Genomic DNA, 27,831 nt, shown 5'->3' with positions numbered 1-27,831 from the left:
AAGTCTGAAGTGCAGAACTGCACTTTTCTTAAGGGCTACATATTGCATATACATAGATTATCTCTGGGAGGACTTATGAAACTTAACTCTGGAAAGGGAAACTCCACACACACACACACACACACACACACTTGTAGAGGTTGAAAAACTTTTTTGCCACAAGTTAAAAAAAAAAAAAAAAATGGCCAAAACCGGTTTGGCTCAGTGGATAGAGCGTCGGCTTGCGGACTGAAGGGTCCCAGGTTCGATTCCGGTCAAGGGCATGTACCTGGGTTGCGGGCACATCCCTAGTGGGAGACGTGCAGGAGGCAGCTGATCGATGTTTCTCTCTCATCTATGTTTCTGACTCTCTATCTCTCTCCCTTCCTCTCTGTAAAAAATCAATAAAAAAAAAAGAAAAAAAAAAAGAAATGAATCCTAGCTACATCAAAACCCAAAACCACATAAACAAAAGTGCCTCTATTCCCATCTTCTCTGTCTCAAGCCACCTGAGCTGCTTCTAACAGTTGAGGACAAACAGACCACTGATCTCTTGCAATTGTTTTTATTAATTAGAATTATAGGCTAAAGTGCATAGTAAAGACAAAAAAGGAAATGCATACATAGGAAAGAGATGTAGAAAGACCTGAGATGCCTAAGTGTCAGTTCTAAGGAACACTAGACTGAGGGACTATGTATGCACAGGGCAAGCCTGGGGGGCTGGTTTCTGACATGGGTCTGGGGCCTGCAGAAGCTGCTGGCATGCTAACCCTGCTCAGGCAAAAGCTGCAATAGATGTTGGGATGAAGGGCCACACTTTGGATAGGTGCTGGTACCAAATGTGAACTTAGTTACACTGTGGACCCTGGGGAACCAGCACTGCTACTGAAACTTTCCTGGTTCGGGCAAAGAAACCTCCACCATCCCAAAGTGCAAGTCATAGGAAAGGGATCACTCCTTAGTTAGCCTGGGCTGCTTGAATAAGCCTCCAGCTGTGGGTAGTCACACTTTTCCAACTCAGTGAATATGTAACTGGGTCAGCATTAGCCAGTAAAGTCTTTGTCTTATCGCATGCCTCCAACTCCTGCAGTGAGGGGGCCTGAGAAGGGCAGGAGGGATTCTTGTGCTCCTTGAAAGAATAAGAAGTTCATAAAGAACTCCTCTGGGCCTCTGTTTATTAGAATGAGAGTTAGTCTGCAAGTTAAGGCCTGGCACTTAGAATGAGTCTGCTTCACTGAGCGTACACTCTGTGCCCCTGGAACACTGCAGGAAAAACATCTGACCAAGTCGGGAGCCAGAGAGGCCACTATGTAGCCCTAGTGGAAGCCCCAAATATGCTCCAGGGAGTCCACTAACTTGCAGGAGAGAAAGAGACAAGTGTTAAATTTGCTCTCAGTTCTGGAGGTAAAGTGCTTGCTCTAGCGCAGGGATTAATGTAGATAAAAATGGGGGCAAGCCCTAAAAGTGGATCCTTAAGTAGGTGCTAAAAGAAAAGGAAAATAAAATACAAACTTCAGTTTCTTCATAGCTAATCCTAGCCTCAGAGTGGCCAGGGCAAAAGGCCATCTTCCTACATCATCCTCTGGATCTCCTCAAAGTTCATCAGGTTGTTGGCCGTGTCAGACCAAGCAGCATGCTCGGCTCCATCCATCTCAGAAGCAAGCTGGTTACTCCTTTCCAGAGTATGATTTATGCCCCCAATCACTTCCTTACATTCAGGACACATGCCCCTCTGCATGGCTCCCCCACAATCGCCAATCGCATAGATGTGGCCATTGGGACACTTGAACCAGTGGCCACGAGGTAAACCGATGGCTTTGACGATCTGTACACGCTCTTTCTCTGAGATGCCTAGGCCAGAGCAGGGAAGGGTGGCTTTGAGAGCTTCCATTTTTTTCTGCACAAGCTGTTCATCATCCTGGGTGAACTTACATGTTCCCTCAAGGATCTTGCGGACACTCCAGATCTCTTCTGCTACAGTACTGCTCACTCTCCCCTCTGCCATCTTGCAGCGGGTCAGGAGGTTCACCAGGTATGTGAGCCTCTGGATTTCACTTTGGAGGTCATCCAATTCCTGGCTTGTGAAGCTCAAACGCTTCTTGGCTAGCCACTCATGGACCTGGTCTAGTCGAGTCCTCACTTTTCTTTGTTCTGAGGAATGCACCTTTTTCAGGGAATCCAACAGTCCAGCCAAGTGGTCATAGAAGCTGATGTAATTCTCAACAAGGCCCAAGTCCTTCACTGACAGATTTTTCTGGGCTAGCTTCTCCATCAACATCAGGAAGTCTTCGGGAAGCAGATGCTGAAGGAGGCTCTTCCTCTCTAGCAGGGCCTGAAGTCGTTCCCGGCTGATTGCAATTTCCCCTGCTGAGCCCTGGATCTTTTCTTTGACTATTTCAATCTCTTCCAGCCGCTGTTTGATGCTGGTTCCATACCTCAGGTTTTTGCGAATGGGTACCTGGCACATAGGGCAGACCTTCAATCTGATGGCAACTTCATCATCCTTATGCTCATCCATGTAGCGATCCAGGGCTTGAACCTCAAATATGTGGCTGCAGTCTTCCAGTTGCACAAAGCGGGCATCAGGCTCATCCTCAGAGCCAAAGAAAATTTGGGTGACTTCCTCCTGGTGGCAGACACGGCACTTTGTAGGACACGGCTCTCCACACAAACCAATGCAGGGGTGGCCACAAGCCAGCAGCTTAGTGCAAGGCACGTAGCATGGGGGTCGGTTGCAGGGCTCAGAGCAGAGCTTGGTGCACTTGTAATGCTGGCAGCGCCAAACACAGGGTTCCACGCAGGGGCTACACAGTTCCCCACATTTCTTCTTGCACTGGCTGTGGACACAGCGGTTCTGACAGGTCCGCTGGCAGGGTGGGCACTCGCCAATGCATGGCTCCTGGCACTTGTGTGAACAGATGAGCAGTCGCTTGCAGGCCTTCTGACAGCGCTCATGAAAGCGGCCTTCAAAGCAGTTGTGGCAAGAGCCAGGGCAAGGATGCCCACAATCCAAGATGGTGCCACACTTGGTGGTGCACTTGACTGGTAGGCCATACTTGAGGTCTTCTACATTACCACACTTCACCTGTTGATTGTGCCCACACTTGAGTTTCACGGTGACCATTTCTGAACACAACTGCACACAAAGTTCACCACATGGGTGGCTGCATCTGTGCCCACATTTCAGAACTTTGGGGCAAGGCTCTTGGCAGCAGAATTCTGACTCAGGCATGGAACAAGGGACCATTTGTTCATGGCCACACCGAAGAATGATTTTGGGCACCTTCACTTGACAAGGCTGACATTCTTGGAAGCAAACAAGGGGGCATCGATGCCCGTCTTGGCAGATGACCTTCTGGCATGGCTTCATACACTGGAACTCCTTGTGCAAGGAGTCATAGGGGTGGCAGGCACGGGTGCAGACATGTCCACAGCCCAGTCGGAACTCACAGGGGAGACTACAGCCTCCTTCTGGAACTTTTTGGAAGTCAGAAGCTTTGGATACTAAAGTGTGGGTATCGGGGTGGTTCTGGCAGCACAGCTGGAGTGCTTGGCCTATTTCATTGTTCTCTCGAAGGGTATGGATGATCTTGCTCCACAAAGGTACTTTGGCCATCATCTGCATGTTTCCAATACAGTACATCCCCTTCTTGGCGCGGGACAGGGCCACACAGATGCGGTTGGGTATCTGGAGAAAACCTACCTTGCCCTCCTGGTTGCTCCGCACTAGTGAGAGGATGATGATGTCGTTCTCTTCCCCTTGGTATTTGTCCACCACGTGGACCTTGACACCAGCAAATGTCTTAGCTGGCATGAGTTTGCGCAGACAGAACAGCTGCCCAGTGTAAGTGGTGAGGATGGTAATCTGGGAGGGCAGGTATTCCTGGCACAGGAAGTACTTGCACAGCTCCACCACAAAGTGAGCCTCGTGCTGGTTTTGGTGGCTTTTGCCTTCTTGGATTTCCTGTTCAGGAAAGTTGTGTTCTATAAAGAAAAGGTTAGAAGCGACCCCCTGGAAAGGAGAAAAAGTGACATGTTAGAAAGTTCTCACATAGCAGTTTTCTCTTTCTATTTTCACATTCGTTGGCTATTGACCCTGTTCGAGAGACCTTGAGAGCCTTTTGTATACTCGGTACCACTATCTTTTTTAAAAAAATATATATTTTATTGATTTTTTACAGAGAGTAAGGAAGAGGGATAGAGAGTTAGAAACATCGATGAGCGAGAAACATCAATCAGCTGCCTCCTGCATACCCCCCACTGGGGATGTGCCCGCAGCCAAGGTACATGCCCTTGACCGGAATCGAACCTGGGACCCTTCAGTCCCCAGGCCGACGCTCCATCCACTGAGCCAAACCGGTTAGGGCGGTACCACAATCTTTAATCCTGTAGTCACCATGTGCTCTGTTTTGGGGGTATTGACAGTGAAATGGATAAAGAATTTATGCCTAATTTTAGTTTTCAAGATACTTATTTGATATTAATATTTATAATGGCCACACACAATCCAACCATTATAGTTTAGGGAATAAGCAGCAGCTATGATGAAGAAGATGAGACAGATTATTTATGAGCACTCTAGTATGCTGATTGCTTTATATATCTTCTCTCCTTCAATCCAAAAATGTAATAAGGCAGCAGTCATTCTCCTTGTACAGAATACCCTAATATTCAGAATTGGTATATAACTTGCTAAAATGTTACACAACTACGAACTGGCAGAGCTATGATTCAAAACCCAGGTCTGTATTCTCCAATTCTATAATATTCCTCCTTTTAAAAACCAGCTTTTTATAAAGCTGGCTCTATTCCCTTCTAAAAGTCCTTATTCAATCTGAGGAAAATATAGCCTCCTAGGTCGCTGACAGCAGCAGATTAGGTAGGATAGACTCACCTTAATCTTCTCATATTTGAGAACAGAGGGATGATTCTCTAGATCCTGGTAAATGTGGGGTGTCAAAAGTCGGGCAATTTCAGGGCGCATGCGGTGCTGAAACAAGACATGTATATCATTAGGACATGGGCAGAGAATAAATGCAGTTTTCTAAAGACTAGGTTACTGGTGGAAAATCAGGGGAAGCAACATTTGAAAATAATAATAGGGAGAAAAGAGCAGAATGTAAACAGCTCCTTCATCCAACACACACTCAACATGGGTTGATTTTGCGATTGCGATACTTAAAACAGAAAACAAAGTAAGTTTGAGAGTCATTTCATCACTAAAGCAGTTTTATTTTTATGAGAACTTTCTTACTGGCTGTTGGAAGGCTTCCAGGAGCCTTCTCCTAGACAATTCATAATAACAGAGGCCCGGCTTCTCACCTGGTAATTCAGACGGACAAAGGGAATGTTTACTTTCACCAGCCGTTCAAAGAGGGACACTTCAAGGTTGAAATTCTTGGCCAGATCATACACATTGGCACTGGGGCGCAGCTGAAAAAAGAAACATAGCTGAGAATTCTCTACTGAAAACTTATTTCATCCATCTATCCATCCACCCACCCACCCATCAAATGTTTTTTAAATGCCTTCTATGTGCCAGGCACTGCTCTAGGTGCTGGCAGGCTAAGGATAAAGAGTGACCAGGGCCACGAAGGACAAAGTGCCGAGGGTTACAGGCTCTTTAGCTAGGCCTCTCTGTACAGTGACATTTGAGTTGATGTCAGAATGGAAGAGGTTGCCACTCATTCGAAAAGCAAGCCATGAGAGGGAGCAGATAGGGGGTGGGTACACAATGAGATGGTGATATAAGGTGAAGTCGGAGAAGCAGGCTGAACCCTGAGAATACTGTAGGCCACTTTAAGAAGCTTGATTTTTATATTAAATGTAATGAGAAACCACAGGAGAGTTTTGAGCTGGGAGTGACATGATCTGATTTACTTTAAAAAAAAAATTCACAGCAGCTTTATTAAGAATGGGTTAGAGGGTGGCAAAAATGGAAGCAGGGGGACAGGAAATATGGTATTACAATAGTCCACTTAAAAGGCCATGATGATTGCCCTAGCTGGTTTGGCTCAGTGGATAGAGCGTCGGCCTGCGGACTGAGGGTCCCAGGTTCGATTCTGGTCAAGGGCACATGCCTGGGTTGCGGGCTCGATCCCCAGTGTAGGGCATGCAGGAGGCAGCCGATCAATGATTCTCTCTCATCATTGATGCTTCTATCTCTCTCTCTCCCTTCCCCGCTGAAAAAAAAAAAAAAAAAAAAAAAGGCCATGATGGATAAATAGCAGAGGGAACAGATGAAATGGAACCTCTAGAACAGTGGTTCTCAATCTTCCTAATGCCGCGACCCTTTAATACAGTTCCTCATGTTGTGGTGACCCCCAACCATGAAATTATTTTCGTTGCTACTTCATAACTGTAATTTTGCTACTGTTATGAATCATAATGAAATTATCTGATATGCAGGATATATTTTCATTGTTACAAATTGAACATAATTAAAGCACAGTGATTAATCACAAAAACAATATGTAATTATATATGTGTTTGCCAGTGGTCTTAGGCGACCCCTGTGAAAGGGTTGTTCGACCCCCAAAGGGGTCGCGACCCACAGGTTCAGAACCGCTGCTCTAGACTATACCACAAATCTAACAGTACCTACTCTAGATTGAACATGAGAGGTAAGGAGAAGAAGAATCGCAGAAAGCCATTAAGAGGCTTGAGAACCGGTGAAGCAGAGGCCAGCGTGTCTTCCTGATTGATTCCACTGCCCTACCTGCTGGTGGTCCCCAATCAGAATGAGGTGCTGGCAAGCTTTGCTCAACGTGGCAATGGTGTGGGCCTCAAGGACTTCAGCAGCCTCTTCCACAATGACAATCCGAGGCTCTACCTTCTGCAGAATCTGGCGATATTTGGCAGCACCTGTTCAAGAGAAAAAAGAGGCTCCTCTGAGATGATGTACTGGACCCACCAGGCCACTGGGTTTCTGGGTCTGTGACAACTGAGCCCTCACATTCATCCAGGGCTGTGGTGGCTACTGTATGAGAGAACAAGTGCTGCTGGATGGTCACCAGCGCATTATACCCACGTTGGTCATTGCTGGGATTCTAAACGCAACAGGAGCAAGTAGGTGAATTTCACACTCAGTTCCTTAAATACAGTGTGCTTGCTTTCAATAGCTTTTCATGGTATTTTCTTCTAACCTACTAGAGAAGCTTCCTTTACCTGCCGTAGATTATCTGACAGAAGCTTGGCACCAGGAGGGAATGGCTGGAGCAGGTAAATTTCCTCAAGTTCTCTTACCTGTGGTTGTCATTCCTATGACCTGGGCATCTTTCAGAATGTGCAGGTCTTCCTGGAGTCTCAGCTCAGCCATTCTCTCTGCTGATGTGCGGTAGTGGTGCTCATAGTTGAGGATCTTTCGGCGGGTGTCAGCCTGGTACTTCTGTAGCCACAGCCTGAAGAATATGAAGAAACAGGTAGAGGGAGCTGCATACTCTTTGAGAAGGTGGAGTAACTCCCTTTAGTGTGCCCTGTGTTAGAAGTGGAACCTAGACCACTGAGGAGCTTACAGGCAGGCCATAGAGAGAAAGAAAGGAGAGACCCAGATGTGCATGGGCCCAAGCGTCTAAAATGCCCAACAGAAAGATGTGTAGAGACATGTATTTAGTCAGGAGTTAAAGAACAGAGGTTAAATATTGGGAATAGAGTAAGGGACTTCAAAAGTTTCAAGAATTATTTCTCCAAATTCTTCCTACCCCATCCTTAGCTGAGTCTTCTCCCCTCCCCAATTCTCCAGTCTTCTTTTACAAGTAAAACAGATCATGTCACTACTCTGCTGTAAAATCTTCCAATGGGGCCCTAGCCAGTTTGGCTCAGAGGATATAGCGGGAAGGGTCCTGGGTCCGGTCCCTGTCAAGGGCATGTGCCTCGGTTGCAGGCTGATCCCTGGCCCTGGTTGGGGCATAAGCGGGAGGCAACCAATTGATGTGTCTCTTTCACACTGATGTTTCTCTCTCCTTGTCTCTCCCCTCCTTTCCACTCTCTCTCCAAAAAAAAAAAAAAAAAAAAGCAAAGTATCAAGTGAGGGTTAACTAAAAAAGAAAAAAATCTTCCAATAGATAAAAGCCTTGCTCCTCACCTTAGCCCTATGAGGCATGCATTGTCAGGCCTCCGTCCACCTCTTTGACTTGACTTTCCATTTCTTTCTGCAAGCCACAGCCATACTGGCTGTCTTTTTCAATTTCTCAAACAGATGTTCCCTCCCGTCTCAAGACCTTTACCCATGAGGTCCCCAAAATCTCATCTGCTCCCACTTCCCCATTGGCCTTATAAATACCTACTCCTCTTTCAGATCTTGCCTCCAATGTCACTTTCTTGAAAACCTAAGACCAGCCCAGATCCCACATAATATTATTAGCACCCCTGGCTCTTTTCTTTAAGTGTTTATGCCCATTTGAACTTTTTGTGGAATTAACTAATTTGTATCCTTGGATAGACTCTAAACTCCATGAGGAGGTAGAGTCAAGTGTCTTTTATCTCATGGCTGCATCTCCAGCATTCAGCTCAGTGGGGCGGCTCAATCTATCATTAATTAACATTGTTGAAGATCTGGGGGGCGTTATATTCTAGGAAAGAAAAGGAACCTCCTGGGGAAATACATGGGTGGCTGGGGGAGGTGAGAGTTGGGCACAGTACCTATAAAGCTGCCAGCGAGAATTCAGGTCCAGCTGCCAAACATCCTGGATTTCATTGGCCTCAGCCTCAGTCATGGTGTTCAGTTTGCGAAGCTCATACTTCATTTTCTTCTTCATTTTCTTTTTCTGGCTACGCTGGGTCTATAGACATCAATACCAGCCAGAGTCACCATCTCAGCAGAGGTGGGCCCTGTTCTAAGCCATAGGTGTGGGTCACAGCACATAAAAAAAGGGGCTGCCTCCTCTAATTAACTTCTTTAAGTGTCTCACACTCTCTCAACAGATATTCCATTGCTGAGTGGCTAGATGAGGACTCTGGGACCAGGGTGCCTGGATTCAAAGCCCCATCTACCTCTTATTAGTTGCTGGACTTAGAGTAAGTTACTGAACCTCTATGAGCCTCAGCATCGCTTCTATAAAATAGGGTCGCAGGGTTGTTGGATTGACTAAAGGAGTAACACATGGAAAGCACTTAGAATAGTGCTGGCACTAGTTTCACTGAACATCTTTTGACCAGTTTGTTTCTCATTCCTAAAAGTTGTGTCATTATAGTAGTGGAGATGAGTTTTTCTTGTTAAAAACTATACAGAGCCTCCTGTACTTATCATGATAGTGCCTGTAAGCAGTGGGTTAAAGGCACCATTTAGGAGAAAGTGCTCTCCCATGGATGTGACTCTGGCATGCGAGACAAATGTCACAATATTATGGACCTTGTCCCACTTCAAAACCAAACAAACTCCTGAGGCCACATGGCAGAGAGATGCCCAATCCACATTTCAAAGTACTGGGATGATGACTCCACCCATCATATACAGTGATGTTGAACTGAACTAAGCGATCAGGTTCAAAGCCATCAGACCAGTGAAAATTGCATCCAAAGTTACCCCCGAAAATCCTTTAAACCAACAGTGGGTTTCAGAAAATGTTATTTTGAATACCCAGTCCTCCACTGTCACAGTAACGCATGCTAAATGTTGAGGACCCGGGTTCGACCACAGGAAAGAGCAGAGGGAGAGTCCGTGTGTGGGTTTCTGGGTGTTCACACTATTCTGGCTGTAAGAGAAATATCAGGTTCCAGGGTGAAGTATTCCATCCCTGTATGGCTTGTTTCATTCCATCTTACTTAAGTCCGCTAAAATCTTAATGCATGTTCAGACTTGTTTGTAGTTTCTAGTTTGTAGAAGATAACACCCATGGAAGCATCAAATACTAAGACCATAAAAGTATTTGATCTGACCCACATGTGCTGCATTTTTTCTGGAAGTTCAAGGAAAGCACTTGACTGTTTAAATTGGTATTTCTTGCCAGGGCCCCTCTGAAGGGCCATACTCTTTATATTCGTGGGAATTAGACGTATCCTGTACTAGGGTATGGTTGTAAAAGGGGTAAATTCAGCTAATTGTGAGGATGAGGTGAATACACTGCAATAAAAGTGGGTGGAAAAAAGGGGCTGCCTTTCTGATCAGAACAGATGTTCTCAGGCCGATTTCAGGAGAGTCTAACCCCCACCTGCCAGGCAGTAATAACTGAACTCCCATTTCCCATGGTGAGGACTTTAAGGGAAGTGAGTTTACCTCCCACTCTCCTGCAGCTTGCTCCTGCCCAGCTGCTGTCCCAGGGCCACTGTTTTCTATCCTCGTGGCCAGAAGCAATTTAGCCAATTCCTGGACCGCCCCATTCTCTTCCTTCTTCCGCCGCCGGGGTCTCGCCACCTCTTCCTCCTCAATCACCCGGTCTGCTTGAATCAGGTCAGCCTCCTCTGCAATCTCAATCAGAGAACCCTCCTCTTCTCCTTCCTCCTCCTCCTCATCCCCTTCTGCCTGGGCTAAGAGAGAAAAACAGGCAGGACAAGGATGAAGACCTCTTGGAGCCAAAGGATGAAAGAGGGCACCAACAAGAGTTTAAATGGATGAAGACATTCTCAAAGGGATTTAAGTGGTTACCTCTAGGGAGGGACACTGGGAGGAATGAGAGGAGATGAAGACTTAGGTTTCTTTACATACTTTTTTGTTACAATTTTTTAAAAATATATTTTTATTGATTTCAGAGAGGAAGGGAGAGGGAGAGAGAGAGAGAGATAAGAAACCAAGGATGAGAGAGAATCATTGATTGGCTGCCTCCTGCACGCCCACTATTGGGGAGTGAGCCCGCCACCCAGGTATGTGCCCTTGACTGGAATTGAACCGGGACCCTTCAGTCCGCAGGCCAACACTATCCACTGAGCCAAACCAGCCAGGGCTGTTACAATTTTATAATACTCATTTTCCCCTTTAAATGATATCTTTAGCCCTGGCTGGTTTGCTCAGTGGTTAGAGCATCAACTTGCACACTAAAGGGTCACAGGTTTGATTCCTAGTCAAGGGCACATACCTGGATTGTGGGTTTCCTCCCCACCCGTTGTGAGGCACGTGCAGGAGGCAACCATATCAATGTTTCTCTCTGTCCCCTTCCCTACATCCCTTCTACTCTCTCTGACAAGCAACGGAAAACATATCCTCAGGTGAGTGTTAACAAGAAAAATCTTTGCCACATACAGGGAGGGGCAAAAGTGGGTTTACAGTTGTTCATACAGAAAGTAATACAATAATTCATAAATACAGAAATAAACTGTTTTGTGTACTCACAACTATAAATATACTTTTGCCCCACCCCATATAATGTATATATACACCTCTATAACATTGTCTAGTCTTGACTTTTTTGAGCACTATCGGAAATCATATTGTATCTTTTCCCTTGCCTTTTTCATTCAGCATGTTTTTGAGATTCATATGTTGCCTTATATTCTCTAATTCCTTTTCAGTATTGTACAGTATTTCACTATCTGAACAGACTATAATTGATCAGCAGCATCCACTGTACAAATGTGGATAGACACTTGAGTTCTTTGTTTTTCCAGTATCATAAAGTGGTATACCGACTACTATCCCCACTAGCAGTATATCAGAGCTCCCACTGCTTCACATTCTTATCTGCGTGGTTATATACAGCTTTAAAATTTTTTCCAATCTGGTGGCATAATAGTACTTCATTGTGGTTTTAATTTCTCTAGTTTCTAATGAGCAACTCTCATATGTTTACTATTAGGATTTCCTCCTATTTTGTGATGTGCCTGTTCAAAGTGTTTTATCTATTTTCCTACTAAGCTATTCTTTCTCTTTTCTGATTAATTAAAGCTCTTTACATATCCTAGGTATTACTTCCAAGTTCTGCTCTTCTGTTCTTTACCAAATTCCACCTTACGATGTGATTCTAGGTAGACACACACTTACCTGTATTTTCAGGTCCCGCTGGAGCAACACTTTGGGTGAAAGAAACGACACCCAGACCCAGCCACTCCAGCATCATGGAATGCTTCCAGCCTTGGAAGCAAACCCATTCACTATCCTGAGGAAGGAAGAACGACCAGTCATGAGAATTCGATGACAACCAGTGTGAAGTAAAGTTCTCCTTGATGGATAGAAAGTAATTTCCTTAAAATTCAGAGGCTGCAAATTGGCAACTGGATCATTTACTATGACTTGCATAGAATTTTAAAAATAAAAATTTCCTGCCTCTAGACTGGCTTATTTCACTTATTATTATTATTAGCATAATACTCTCCAGGTCCATCCATGCTGTTGCAAAAGAAAGGATATTCTGACCTGGCAGGGAGTTGTACGTCCCTAGGACCTGGAAGTCAACTTTGGAATTTGGTCCATTCTCATTCCAGAACTGCCTATTATCATGGAAAGATTAAGAATCTTCTTTTTTTTTAATATATATATTTTATTGATTTTTTACAGAGAGGAAGGGAGAGAGACAGAGAGTCAGAAACATCGATGAGAGAGAAACATCGATCAGCTGCCTCCTGCACATCCCCCACTGGGGAAGTGCCTGCAACCCAGGTACATGCCCTTGACCGGAATCGAACCCGGGACCCTTCAGTCCGCAGGCCGACGCTCTATCCACTGAGCCAAACCAGTTTCGGTGATTAAGAATCTTCTTGCTCAAACAATGGAGTCCCACCCCACATTGCCTACTTCCCCATTCCTATAATCCCTATTTCCCCATGTAATCCTTGACCTACCCTATATAAGCAGCTGGCTTGTGGGGGGCTGCAGAGCAGATTTTTGTGGATGACCTGCTACTTTCCCATACTGCCAGCAATACTGGAATAAACCCTCATATATGTGATTAAAAAAAAAATCCTGCCTCTCTTGACAAAATCAGGAGCTATGGCAGCAACAAGGCTGTATTCCTAAATGGCAACAAATGGGCTGGAAATGGGTTGCTGCCACCCCTTTTCCAGTTTGCCACAATCCTCTCTACTTCCCAATGCCTCACATCTAACCTGCTTCAGTCATTTTTTAGTACCTAATGGACCCCTTTAGGCTTTTGGGTTTGTAACCCTGAAATCCACCAACCCATTAATAATACTAGTAGAAGCACCATCTCCCTAGATTCCTGGCCAGCCACTGTACACAGACTGTGTTAGCTACTTCACATAACATTTTTGAAGGCAGACATTACTATCCTTATCTGAGACCAAGCCACATAATCAGTCTGTGTGACTGAAGTCTGCTGACCCCAGGCTCTCTACATGGGCTAGGTTGTCTTGTTATGATATTTCATTTAACAAGCATTTATAGCACACTCATTAAGAGGTTTACAAGTATTAACTTGTTTATCTAAATAAAAATCCTGTAAGAAACTCCACTTTTGCAAGCCAAATTTACAAAATGGCAATTTCATATGGTTCAATTTGATATTATTATCCCCACTTTATAACTGAGCAAACAGGCACAGAAAAAAATCAAGAACCTTGCTCAGAGCAAAACCAGGATTCCAACCCAGAATGCTAGCTCCACAGTCTTGTTCTTGACTAGTATACTCAGCTGTCTTTCCTCATGAAACGGAACTTCTAACATGGCAGCATCAGATTATCAAACAGCTAATGCTTTGGACTGCTGCTTCTGCTGAAGGCTCCTTCCAAGTACTGAGTCAAGACAGATGCTTGTACTCCCCAAGATGACCTCTACCTGTGTGGGTCCACTCATCAGGCTTTTCCAGTGCTCAGAGGAAATGTACTTCTCCAGGTACTGTTCCCGTAATACGCCACGCATGGTGCACTCCAGAGTCCGGGCCCCTATATGCAGCTCTTGTTCTGACTCCTTCATTTGTGTCATGATCTGCCAAGAACAGTGGTAAAGAAATGAAGAGGAAGTATCATCCCCCAAACTCAGTCCCTGCCTTGAGGGAAAACAAAGCTAACACAGGAACAGCAAGAAGAGAGAATAACTATTCTGTGGTCTTAAAACAAAAGGTTTAGTATCTAAATTGTCTAAAACAGCGGTCGCCAACCAGTGGTCCGCGGACCAAAGGTTGGCAACCGCTGGTCTAAAAGACTCCTACCAATCAGTAAGGAAACAAATACATTAGAAATATAGGCCAAGGATACTGTGAGAGACTTCTTTTTTCCCCCCTCAGTAAAAACTCAGAGTTTTAGCTGGGCGCGTGGCTGACCAGCTAGAAGATGGTTAATAGGCTGTAAGTAGAAGTGCTGTGGGTAGTTTGGGGGAATCAGCATGAAGCCCTGCAGGAGTTGGGAGGGGGCAGCATTCCCTTTATTGCCTTGTCTCCACCTCGGATTATAAGGGTTAAGGTCACACCACAGAATTAGCAGAAGGTAATGCTGGAATAAACTTGGGTCCTTCACAGCTTTGTGGAGCCTCTATCTGCTTTGGACTGTCTACCCAGAAAGCCAATGCTATCTTGTTTAGTTCCCCTTTGAGCTACCTCCAATATCCACAGCTGGGACTTACACTCATGTAGGCCCTCCGGAGATGCATGGGGAGATTTCGGCGGAATTCCCGCTTGTTCCTCAGCTCCCTCAGCGTAAACTGCTTCAAGATGTCACTGCTGCTCCTTCCACCTACCCGCACGATACTGGGCTTCTGACACTTATAGATACCTGTGGAGAATGGTGAAGCACAGTAGAGTTGAGAGAAGTTATGCTGGATTCTCTCCAATGAGAAAGGTAAGTGTTTGGGGTGTTGTGTCAGCTGGTCTATTAGGGAACAAACTGGTGCTTACAGGAAATCTACCCCATTAATGAGCAAGATGGCCCCAGAGATTATATGATCTGCACAGCAGTAAAGTGTGGTGCTTAAGAGCACAGGCTTTAGCCCTAACCTGTTTGGCTCGGTGGATAGAGTGTTGGCCTGCGGACTGAGGGGTCCTGGGTTCGATTCTGGTCAAGGGCATATACCTTGGTTGCCAGCACATCCTTAATAGGAGGTGTGCAGGAGGCAGCTGATCGATGTTTCTAACTCTCTATCCCTCTCCCTTCCTCTCTGTAAAAAATCAATAAAAGATCTATTAAAAAAAAAAAAGAAGCAAGCACAGGCTTTAGAATCAGACAATTGAGAACTCAACTTATTGGCTCCACAATTTATTACTATGTAACCTGGGGCAAGTTACTTAACTTGAGCCTCAGTTTCTTCATCTGTGATTTGAAAACAGTAATACTTCCTTTATAAGGCTAATCTGTACAAACTAAAGAATATCTTTATAGCTCCTATACAGGGACTGGCATAAAGTAAGCTCTTAGTAAATGTTCTCTATAATTCACCCTACATATATTTACTGCTTGCTTACTATGCATCAGACATATGCTAGGTTCTGAAGATATATATAGCAGTGAAAACACAGACTCCATTTCTAATTTGTTATCATGTCTCACAGTCTGAGAGACAATATACACATTAAACCACTTATCACTATAGTGAAAATACGGTAGTTACTATAAATATATGATGTGTACATACGTAACAGGGGACCTTACCTAGTTTGGATGAGGTAGGGATCTAATTCTTGAGGATCTAATATTTAAACTGAGAATCCAAGAATAAGGAAGATTTGCCTGGCTGGTGTGACCCAGTGGTTGAGCACTGACCTATGAACCAGGAGGTCACAGTTGGATTCCTGGTCAGGGCACATGCCCAGGTTGCGGGCTCAATCCTCAGTGTGGGGCATGCAGGAGGCAGCCGATCAATGACTCTCTCTCATCATTGATGATTCTATCTCTCTCTCCCTCTCCCTTCCTCTCTGAAATAAAAACATAAAAATAAAAAGAAAGAATAAGGAAGATTTAATTTAGGTGAAAGGAAGATACAGGAGAATTCAGAAAATAATATTCTAAACAAAAGGAAAAACATACTTATTCATTCATTAATGCAGTTAGTATTTTTTTCAGTGCCTAGATTGTGCCAGGATCTGTGAATATAGCAAGAAATAGGACCAGCCCTCACGATGTTTACAGTCTAGGGTAGAGCCACATAAAAATAAATGGTTAGGGCCCTGGCTGGTTTGGCTCAGTGGATGGGGCATCGGTCTGAAGACTGAAAGGTCCCAGGTTCAATTCTGGTCAAGGGCATGTACCTTGGTTGCAGGCACATCCCCAGTAGGAGGTGTGCAGGAGGCAGCTGATCGATGTCTCTCTCTCATCGATGTTTCTCTCTATCCCTCTCTCTTCCTCTCTGTAAAAAAAAATCAATAAAATATATTAAAAATAAATAAATAAATAAATGGTTAGGTATGTGCTAAATCTCTGAAGAAAAAATACAAAAGGAAACTTAACCTTGGCTTGGGGCAATATTAAAGTGCACCTGAAGAGAGATTTAAGGTGAAACTGAAGAATGAATATTGAGCCAGCCAGGCTGGATGGGATTAAGACGGAGAGAGAGGTAAAGAGAAAAAATGCATTCTAAGCAAGGGGAACAAAACGGACCGAGGAAGAAGCTGAGGGATTCAAGGCATTGAAAACAATGGGAAGAGGTAGGAGATGAGATTCAGAGTCAGGCTGGAGCAGATGACACACATGGTTAGTACTGTGGACTTTATTCAAAGAGCAATAGAAAGCTACTAAAGTTGCTAATGGTTCAACGATAAATGTTTTGATAGAGACCAATTTTGCAGAGACATTACCTTCCAAAAACTGATCCAAAGCATGATTAGTATAACACACAACCAAGATGGGGAACTTCTGGAGGCTAATTTGCCAAACATTCTCATTGGTAAGAAGGGCTTGAACAATTTTTAAACCCACATAGGTTTTGCCTAGAAAATAAGAAAAAAGGAAAATTAGAAAACTTGGAGACTTACTAAAAGGAGTAGTTAATTTTAAAAAATCGTTATTATTATTATTTTATTTAAGGTAATAAACTGAGATGGCTTAAAATCCAAGAAGCACAAATGAGCATATTATAAAAAGCCCTCTTGTTCTTCCATCCCCCAGCTACCCACTTCCTCCTAAAAGCAACCAATGTTACCAGTTTCTTGTCATTCGATGCATATATAAACAAATATGAATAGAGTTATTTTCCAGCCTTCCCCCTTTCTTTTTTTTTAATACAAATAGTAGCAGACTATTATCACTGTTCTACGTCTTTCATTTAATCTTGGAGGTAGTTCTCTATCAACACATAACAAGAATCCTCCCTCTTTTTGTTTCTCACAGCTGCAAGATAATTTTTAGCCAGTTCCCTATTGATGGACATATAATTTGTTTCCAATCTCATGTGGCAAATTATTTAGAAATGCTTTTAATATACCACAGTGGACTTCCCTTTGTAATAGGAGGGAAAACCAGAAATCAACAATGGAGTTACAGTTGTGGGTTTATCAGCAAATGTCCAATAGTTAATTAAGTCTACAAACAGCTAAATTTTTACATAGTGTCAAGTAGAGGAAGCAGCCATTGTCCTCAAAAAACTCAGAGGAGGAAGAGATACAAGAAAATCAAAGGTTTCAGTATAGCATGATAAGTAACAATTTTTTCTTCCTCTCTGAAACCCCACCCCATTCTAATAATATGTACTGAATGCCTAACAGTGGCAGGCATTGAATTGGAGAAAAAAATAAAATAGAGTACAACAGCCATGGCTATTATTTTCTCAGACCCTTGAGACCTCATACAAACAAATGTAAAATCATAAATGTGGGAAATGAGAAAAACATGGTATCAAGAAAACATATAGACCTGGCCGGTTGCTCAGTGGTCTGAGGGTTCAATTTCCGGTAAAGGCCATGGGTTGCAGGTTCCCCAGCTCCAGTAGGGGTGCGTGCAGGAGGCAACCAATCAATGTCTCTCTCTCTTGTCCACGTTTCTCTGTCTCCCTGCCCCCCCCCCCCCCCCCCCCGCAACTCGCTCTAAAAAAATCAATGGAACAAATATCCTTGAGTGAGGATTAACAACAACAAAAAAAGTGGAGGGAAATAAATATAAGTATGCGTTTGCTTGAATATTCATAAGAATATCTTTGGAAGGATACACAGGAAGATAACATTGTTTACTTTATAGAAGGGAATGGGCAAGGTGGTAGGAGGACAGGGATTTTTTAAAACGTTTGAATCATTTTTTAATTAAAACATAAGATTACAATTAATAATGTGCCAAATTTTTAACCTCACAGATGAGCAAAAACTGCTGATCAGCAAAAAAGGATGTAAGGAAATGGAACATTAATTCAATCTTGGTGAGAGTACAAACTGATACTTGTTTTTTTAAATCCTCAAAACAACACTTTAATTATGCATATTTTTCATTATATAGTGTTTCTTATTAGAAAGACCTTTCCTTCTTTTACATTACTTTTTTATCATGAGTTTCTATTAATTTATCACTGTTTTTTAAAGTGATAAATTTTAATTTATCACTGTTTTTTTTTGTGTGTGTTGTTTTTGTATATCCTTTTGGGAGGGTAATTTAGCAATACCTAGTATAACTTTTAATGTGAATTCCCACTTTAGGGGAAAAAATTACAGAAATAATAAACAGAGTACCAAAAGACGAACACACAGATATAGACACATGGATACTTATCGCAGCACTGATGTAATCAGTGATGGCGAACCTTTTGAGCTTGGCATGTCAGCATTTTGAAAAACCCTAACTTAACTCTGGTGCCGTGTCACATATAGAAATTTTTTTATATTTGCAACCATAGTAAAACAAAGATTTATATATTTAAATGCCATTTAACAAAGAAAAATCAACCAAAAAAATGAGTTCATGTGTCATAGGTTCACTATCACTGGTATAGATTATAGACCAATAATGGAAAGATACACATTAAACTACTAATAGTAGTTATCAAGCCAGAGTAGGATTAGTAGGGGAAAAGGGTATAGGGAGGTATATTTTCATGAGAACCATGACTCTAGAACCAAAATGCCTGACATCAAATTCTAGGTCTGTCACTATCTGTGTGAGCTTCAACAAATTATTCAAGCTTTCTTTGCCTTAGCTTTTCATCTGTAAAATGGAATGGTTTCTGCCTCACTGAGTTATTGTGAGGAGGCAGCTGATCAACGATTCTCTCTCATCATTGATGTTTCTTATCTCTTTCCCTCTCCCTTCCTCTCTGAAAGCAAAAAAAATAAAAAAAAATAAATAAAAGTAAATAAAAATAATAACAAAATGATGTTGAATGAGTTAACATATATAATGGATGTGAAACAGTACTTGGCACATAGGCCATTATTATGTACAGTTAAGTCTTCACTTGTTGATAGGTTCTTAGAAACTGAGTCTTTAAGTGAAATAACATATAACAAAACCAATTTTCCCATAGGCTAACTGATAAAAACAAGAATAAGTTTCTATGGCATTAATTTTGATCAGAAAAACAACACCAACTTCTAAATAAAGACCCAAAATACTCCTATTATTAAACATTGAAATGTGAGCTACACATATATTTAAGAAAGATTAATAAAAATTAGTAAGAGCCCTAACCAGTTTGGCTCGTGGATAGAGCGTCAGCTTGCAGACTGAAGGGTTCCAGGTTCAATTCTGGTCAAGGGCATGTACTTTGGTTGCAGGCACATCCCCAGTAGGGGGTGTGCAGGAGGCAGCTGATCGATGTTTCTCTTTCTCATTCTCTCTCATCGATGTTTCTAACTCTCCTTCTCCCTTCCTCTCTGTAAAAAAAATCAATAAAACATATTAAAATAAAAAATAAAGGTTTTTAAAAAATTAGTAAGAGAATTATTCTCCAACCCATTGATTCCAGTTCAGGGCCAGGGGTAGCTGGAGCCAATCCTGGCAGCTCAGGGTGCAAGATGGAACTCACCTTGGACAGGAAGCCCTTCCATTATAGGGCACACTCACACACACTCACTCGGACTGGGACAATGCAGACATGCCACTTCATCTCAAGTGTACATCTCTGGGATGTGGGAGAAATATGGAGTCCCTGAAGAAAACCCACAGACATGGGGAGACTATGCAAACTCCACAGTGGCCCTGGCTGGGAATCAATTTTTTCCCTCATCAATGTTATAACAGCTTGGCTGACATCTGTATATATAAAGGCTAATACGCTAAGTGTCTGACCATCTGGCTGGTTGCTATGACTCACACTGACCACCAGGGGGCAGATGCTTGATGCAGGAACTGTCAAGCTGCAGTGACTTGGCAGTGGTGGTTCTCGGGTGAGACACCCTGTAACCAGAGAGGAGGGAGCCTGATTCCTGCAGGGCCATGTGATTCCACCTTTGGCCATGGTTATGTTGTTGCTGGGGTACTGTTGGCCCGAATCTGGTTTACTGCATACTTGCGTTTGCATTCCACACCCTATAGGACAGCAACTTTGCAGAGTGCCCTCTTGCACTCTGGGACCCCTTGGGAAATGTCAGAGAGCCAGTTTTGGCCTGATCCCTGCAGGCCAGGCCGAGGGACCCCACCTGCCGGAGGGACCCCGCTCACTCCACAGATGCTGTGAAGGGAGTGTGGGAGGTTGGCTCCAGGGCATGTCTGGCCCGTCTCACCCAGTCCCACCAGCCATCTTCTAATTAATTTCTTTTCAATGTGCATGAATCCATGCACCGGGTCACTAGGATATATAGTAGCTGAGTGTTGACCTCATCACTGATATTTCTCTCACTTTCCCTTCCTCTCTGAAAAATATATTTTTTAAAATAAATAAATAGCCGTAACTGGTTTGGCTCAGTGGATAGAGCGTCAGACTCAAGGGTCCCAGGTTCGATTCCGGTCAAGGGCATGTACCTTGGTTGTGGGCACATCCCCAGTAGGAGGTGTGCAGGAGGCAGCTGATCGATGTTTCTCTCTCATCGATGTTTCTAACTCTCTATCTCTTTCCCTTCATCTCTGTAAAAAAATCAATAAAATATATTTAAAATAAATAAACAACAAAATGATGTTGAATGAAATAACATTATACGAAGACCTGCTGTACTTGATATTTAATTAGAAATCAAACAAATTAATATAGCCTTTGATGAAGCAGAGGTAATGTATCTTCTGAAGTTTGACCCCTAACAGTCTTTTCTAATCTTGCAATTTGGGTTTATTACTATGAATGCCAATGGGTCCCCACTGGAAAATCACCATAACAAGCAGTAATTTTATAAACAAATTTGATGTCCATTTCATGAGAACATTTCTTTTTTTTCTTTAATTGAAGTTATTGATGTGACATTGGTTAATAAAATTATGTAGGTTCCCGGTGTACAATTTTATAATTCATTATAAGTATACTGTATTTTGCATTCACCATCCCAAATCAAATCTCCTTCTATCACCATTTATCCCCTTCATCCACTCATGGGAACGTTTCTAACCAAGACATTCTAGAAACCTAAAGTCAAGCCTTCCTTCCCTATCTCCTAAGGTAGATGACATGTGCTCTGAAAAATTCTCTTACCTGTTCCAGGAGGTCCTTGAATAATAGCCAGTTCCCTTGTGAGAGCAAACTGCAAAGCTTCCATCTGGGAGTCATCCAGCTTCAGGGCTTCTTTGGAGGGCCATTGTCTAGGGTCTAAGACATTAACTCTGAGATATCTCAAGCCCTCAGCATTCCTCAGGGCTTCCCCGGTGTCTGAGGGAGTCTTTATTAAGGGAGTGAAATCGTATCTGCCTCCCATTAGCAAGTACCTTGGCTCCTTCACATGAGAGTCACATTCCACAATGTTTCTCTGGAAGGGGACATCTTCCTGTTGGATCTCCTGGAGTCCTTCCAGGACATGCCTATAGGCCTCAAAATATGCGGTTGTCTCCACCATTAGGAAAGAGTCAGAGGGCTGGACCTCTGCTAGCAGCTGTTGGCTCTGCTCATTGAAGGAGAGCTGGACAAATCCTTGGTAGAGATCCTCCTGCTCCCGGTTAGACACTGTGGCAAAAAGAAATGTCTCAAAATTGTCCTTGGACATGCACACCAAGGACCCATAGAGCAATCGCTTGGAATTCTGCCAGCGAACAAACTTTAGTGGTTTTGTGTCAAACTGTACCTTATAGACAATGCCTGATGATGCACATACAGGGCTGATAATCCTGGTATCAAAGTAGATTCGAATGTCATCAAACTTTCTCTTCCTCAGGCCTTGGTCTTCAAAGCTTTGGAGAAGTTCCAAAATGCCTTCTCGTAGGGGCCTGACAAAATCTTCTCGAAGTAGTCGGAAGTGAGTATCCAGATAGACAGCAGTGCTCTCATATTTTCCAGAAATGATGTTGGGGCGAAGGAATGGTTTCTCATCCAAGTGCACCTCATTGTATGTAGGGTAAATGGGCATGGTCCGGTAGCTATCAACATTGTCTTCTGCCTTGGGCTGTACTAAAGTGTAGGTATCTTCTCTTAAAGTGTCCTCTCGCCTCTTTTCCTGCAAATGTTGGATGATGGCCTGTACCTTTTCCAGGTTCTTCTCAGTCTCTTCTTCTATGTCAACACCAGAGGCTCTCAGAGCATTAAGAGAAGCTGGCAGGAGGGAAATGAGCATGGAAGTTTCCTGCACAGAACTGGCAGGGAAGACACTTATGAGGTCCTGGATGAGGGAGATAATGTTGCTAATGTGTTCTGGATACTGGTTTCGAATGTCAGGGATGGGTTCAGTGATCATCCCTACCACATAAGCTGGCAGGCAGACTTTGAGGAATTTTGAATTCTTCAATATGCCCAGGACATGGAGAATACTCTGGCGATCCATTCTGGAACTGCAAGCCTTCCGAAGAACCTGACAAATGAGCTCAAGGAAGTTGGGTTTCATAAAAGAATGAGACAGAAGCTCCTTCAGTCCTAAACTTGTGGCAAGTGTGATGACCACCTCAGAAGGGTCTTTCTGCAGAAGACTTTCTAGGAACTTATAGCCCAGTTTCTTCACCTGCTGTGGCTGTTCTGTAGGCTTCTGGTGAGGGACTCGCCACTGCTGGAAGTTTTCATCAGACCATGGTGGTCTGCGGTTCCTTTCCTCCTGACTGCCATTTCTCTGTCTGGCGTCATTCTCCTGACCATGTCTTTGGCCTCTAGGTTCATCATTGGCACGTCCCCTACGGTTCCTCCTTTCTGGATGTGGGTTCCTTCCCATGGCCGCAAACCTAAGCTCTTCTCTTTGCCAATAAGGACCAAGTTGGTTGTTGGCCCTAGGATGCCTTCCCAGTTGGTTGGCTCCTCCTCTGAGAGCATTGGCTGGTGGATTATTGGCCTGATTTCTAGCTCTTGGTGGTAATTCACCATCCATAGGCCCTAAACACAATGGGAATAGTAGTTAAGCATAAAAATAAAGGTGCGAGGAAATTGTTGTAGGACAACAATGCACATGTTCTTATTTTCCCAAACATCCAAGGAGCTTTGGTTTTATTTGGAGAGAAATAAGTCATGTGCTGAATGTAAAAACAGTTATTATGTTGCTGTATATATTATAAAAATATTGTTTTTTTCCACAGGGTGCAAAAGGGAAAAGGAATAAACATTTGTTGACTGCCTAATACATGCTAAAAAATAAATGTATGCAGTATATAATTTAATCTTTACAAATTGGGATTATTTCAGAGCATCAAAAAGATCAGCTCATTGTTTCTAGTTTCTTGCCAGTACCAAACAATAGTCAGCACATGAGTTTCAGAGCCAAATGGACCTGGTTCAAATCTTTACCTGGGTACTTCCTCACTATATTATCAAGTTGCATAATTTCTCTAAGCTTCAGTATCTGGGTTGTTGTAAAGATTAAATGTTCAAGATGCTTAGTATAGTGTAGTACCTGTTATATAAAAAGCTCTTATTAATGTTAATTATAACTAGTAACACTAGTAATAATTTTCAGTTGGCCTACTCTATTGGTTTTTAGAGCCACTGGTTCTGCCATGAAATAATTATACTATAGGCAACACAGGCATCAAAGGAGATGAAGTTATAAAAGGAAATGTTTCTTAAACTTTGCCCAGCATCAGATAGAAAAGAGGAAGATGGGACTTTCCTTACTAAGATGTTTTTGAGCTAACTAATAGACAGTAAAGGAAACTAAAAAATGAAACTCAAGTTTTCCTCCTTTCTCCAGCACAAGTTCATTTACAAAGTATTTACCTATTACCAACTCTCAGAAAAGAGAGAGTGGGGAGGGAGGTGACACACCCAGTATACGTGGGAAAGCTAACATCACCCAGTGGATGAAGCTTAACTTGTCTCCCTTGATCTGCCACACATCTCATAAGTGACCTTGGCCCACATACCCATGTCCAGTTTTTTTCACTTTCCTTTTCTCTAAAACTGATTCTGGAGTTGATCCAACTTAGCAGAATGACTTGGAGATTTTAAAAACAAACAAAAAATTAGACTGTATACAATAATTTGATGATAAAAAATACTATAAAAATTTCAAATGCACATTATATTCAAAATGATAGTTCCACTTAATGACATCAGATGCAAAATCCATTTATGTACTTTTTCTTATTTTGCACTTTATAGAGAAAATTTTAATGTGAAACAAAAGAATATTTGGTAAAATATAAATACTGTATACCACTAAACTCTAAATTTTTATAATTATGATTTCAAACTTCCAGGATATCAGAAGAAAGTCCCACTTTTAATATTTTGATCTGATTAGAAAACTAGAACAGAAAATTGTACCGTTTTTCATTATTTCAATATTCATACCACTCATAAAATAAAATTCTATAGTTCTTCCTCATTTGTTCCACAGCTAAGCTCAGATGACATATTACAAGTTTAGCGAAAAGCAAAATTCATTTGGTTGTTTTGTTTTAGAAAGTTCTGAGCAAATAGAACCACCATTGAGGTAGAGTAATGCTTTTGGAACTAACTTCGCTTTGGTGGCTAAGGCTCCAGACACATGCTATCAAATTCATAATCACTAGCTATGTATGGCTATTATGCATCTTAAATGTGGCTAGTCTGAATTAAGATGTGTAAAATAATAAATGGGATTTTGAAGACTTAATACCAAAAAGAGTTAAATATGTCATTAAAATTTTTTATATTGATAAAACCTTAAAATGATAATACTTGAATATATGGGAGGTAAATAAAAACATTAAAATTATTAAAGTACCATGATAATAAAAATATATTCAATTATACTAAAATGATATTTGAATATATTGGCTTAAATAAGACAAGTACTAAATCACTAAATTTTATTAAATTAGTATTAAATTTTAAAAATGGATTTCCTGTTTTTCTTTTAAAATATATTTTTATTGATTTCAGAGAGGAGGGGAGAGGGAGAGATTGAAAATTTTTAAATTACATTTTTGGCTTCTATTATGTTTCTACTGGACAGTGCTGCTCTAAACCAGTGTTATTCCCGCTTCTGACACTCACCACTATCTTTGAAGTGCACCCATTCATTAGCTCTCTTACGGAAAGGGGAAGGCTATTTTGTTTTTCAGAGTCAATCATACTGTAGCTAAGAAATAAGCCATTCTTTACTTGAGAGATACAATCAATCTTAGGTGGGCCTGCTGCTCATTCATAGAGAACTCAAGTTTCCTTCCCATTAATTAGAAAACGTTGCTCACCTCTGTGGTTGGTATGGGGATTCCTGGGCCTGACATCCGGACAAGGTCTTCTGTCCTCCATGACTGAATCACTTGAATTCCTCCGCATTCACGTTCCTTTAAGTTACCTGGAAATCTGTACAGGTTAAGAGAAATTAGTGCCCTTGAAACACAGCATCTAGCAGAAAAACCCAGAACAGCATTAAACCAATCCTTCTGTCTCTACATTGTAATGATTTGTTAATTAAGAGTTAAACACATTATGTTTGTTGTTGTTAATCCTCTCCTGAGGATATTTTTCCATTGGTTTTTAGAGAGAGTGGAAGGGAGGGGGAGAGACAAAGAGAGAAACACATCTATAGGTTGCCTTCCAGATGGGAACTGAACCTGGGACCTTTCAGTCCTTGGGGCGACGCTCTATACACTGAGCCAAACCAGCTCGGGCTAAACACAGAGTTTAATCATGGACACAGTGTTCAACTCTGTAAACACCCAGTTATGATATGAAAACATTAAATTCACAATTTAGATGATTTCAAAGGCTCAAATTACCCCCACCCCTTCTCTTTATCCCTGTACTTTTCTAAGGGAGAGGAAGTGTCGTTAATTCCCATTCAAAACTACTGTTTGGTTTATGCCTTTGGCCCAATTACTTAATCAGTTGCTAGGTTTCAATTTCCTCTTCTATAAAGCAGATAAATACTTGTTGCCAGGACAGACAGAAGTGTATTTTTGTTAAGCCAAAAACCACGTATGTCTCACACTATTCAGCATTTATGTTACATAGCAGCATTCTATAGCTTACAGTTCTCTACAGTTTGTAAGTAAGTACAGAGCAGTAAACCCTTACCCTACTCTTTGGAATGCAGCCAAACTGGATCAAAAGAAAGAAAAAGATAAGTTTCCATCTGTGGAATGTTTCCTCCACCAGCTAGAAAAATCTGCAGGACTTTTCTCCTCCTCTACTACCGCGATAATTTTTAAGAGCGGTCCTATACGAGGAAGAGGAAGCCCGTTTAAGGCAACTTCTCAGCACAATCACGCACATCCTGCGGGGTGGGGCCAGGGAAAAAGTTGGTGGCTCAGGGTCCTCAGCAAGGGGATTTTGGAGCCGGTCTTTTTCTTCCTGAGTTTTTAAACATTCATGGTTGAAAACTGTGGACAGGTTTGGCATTATTCTACGAGGAGTCGCTTTTATCCTCAGCAACAACAGGAGTCCCTTTCCTAACTGCTGGCAATAGTTTTGGTGATCTCCTGCTTCATCACATCAAACCTGGCTCTCGTGACGCAGGTTCAATATTTAGAGTTTACTTTCCATTTTAAAAAAGTTGTCTGAGGGGACAATGCTTTCTTCCTCTTGTTGGAAAAAGAAAAACTAAAATGGAAACTCAGAAATTTTCTGGGATAAAAGAAATGAAAGAAAAGAGAAAAAAAGAAAGGCAGGGAGAGAGAGGAGCAGGCAGAAATAGGAAATGCTAGGAGAAAGGCAGACCACAGTGGGTTTCTTTGGGAGTCCAGGCCTCAAGGGCAGGAAGAAGGGACTCAGTGATGGCCAAGCTGGTACAGGGACCAACTGATAGAAGGGTCAACGCCAGGGCGGGTGAAAGAGGCTGAAACAAGGGGCCAGAGCGGGGCTTGGGGGTGCTGGGGGTGCTGGTGGGGGTGCTGGTGTCTCCAGGGCCACCGGGGCCCACCTCGTCCTGGTGGGACTATGGGGTCAGGGAGAGCCGGGGCTGTGTGGTGGCTGAGGAAGGTGCCATGGCAGGGCTGAAGCAGGGAGTGGCAGGCGAGGTGGGCGAGTATGGGGCCTCAGGAAGAAGGGGGCTGAGCTCAGTTGGGGGTGCCTGCTGAAGTGCTGGGGGACCTGGAAACAGGGGTGGGGTGTACAGATGTGGAGGGTGCTTGGTGGAGGATGGGGGGCAGACATGGTGATGCCTGAGGAAGATGAAGGGGGTGGTAGGCAGAGATGGGGGTGGGAGGCGGTGACGGAGGGCACTGGGTGGTTAATGGAGGCGCTGGGGGCAGAGGAGGTGACTGGGGGGCCAACGTGGGGCTGAGGCGGGGGATGGAGGTGACGGGGAAGCTGAGGAGAAGGGACAGGGACTCTGAGGTGGAAGATGGGGGCGCTGAGGAGGGTGATGGAAGTGACAGGGGCGGCGAGGAAGGGGGATCAGGGAAGTGACAGGTGCTGAGAAGGGAAACGGGGGCGCCAGGGTCTGAGGCGGCGGCGGGGTGGCCCAGGCGGGCGCCGCGGGTCGCGGGTCAGGGGTCACTCACCCGCTACAGCGCGTCCTCTCGCCGCCGCCGCCGCCGCCGCGGTCTGGTGCTGACCCTGGCAGGTCTGCGACTCCGCCCGGCGCTGCGCTTTCGGTTTCCTTTCCTCACAAACACGGGGTGGAGGAAGGGGGAGGCCGG

The 27,831-nt window shown here is 43.2% G+C and overlaps 1 protein-coding gene across 3 annotated transcripts; it reads right to left on the bottom strand.

The window, feature by feature from the left end:
• Positions 1-530: 530 nt before the first annotated feature.
• ZNFX1 (zinc finger NFX1-type containing 1) lies at positions 531-27,831 on the bottom strand. Of its 3 annotated transcripts, none has more exons than XM_059705346.1 (15): positions 27,694-27,816; positions 26,267-26,408; positions 25,438-25,552; positions 21,329-23,140; positions 16,587-16,718; positions 14,423-14,571; positions 13,640-13,789; positions 11,883-12,005; positions 10,193-10,438; positions 8,620-8,759; positions 7,225-7,379; positions 6,698-6,843; positions 5,302-5,412; positions 4,874-4,969; positions 531-3,991 (listed from the first exon to the last, which is right to left on the bottom strand). In XM_059705346.1, the coding sequence occupies exons 3-15, from the start codon at positions 25,523-25,525 to the stop codon at positions 1,550-1,552; spliced, it is 5,790 nt and encodes a 1,929-aa protein (XP_059561329.1). In that variant the 5' UTR covers positions 25,526-25,552; positions 26,267-26,408; positions 27,694-27,816; the 3' UTR covers positions 531-1,549. The 3 variants fall into 3 exon arrangements, with proteins under 3 accessions (XP_059561329.1, XP_059561331.1, XP_059561330.1); XM_059705348.1 differs by having other exon boundaries at positions 10,193-10,443; positions 11,891-12,005; XM_059705347.1 differs by lacking the exon at positions 26,267-26,408 and having other exon boundaries at positions 27,694-27,831.

Source organism: Myotis daubentonii, chromosome 8, assembly GCF_963259705.1.
Source record: "Myotis daubentonii chromosome 8, mMyoDau2.1, whole genome shotgun sequence".
Taxonomy (NCBI): Eukaryota; Metazoa; Chordata; class Mammalia; order Chiroptera; family Vespertilionidae; genus Myotis; species Myotis daubentonii.
The sequence above is the reverse complement of the archived record's forward strand: the minus strand, read 5'-3'. Positions and strand labels throughout refer to the sequence as shown.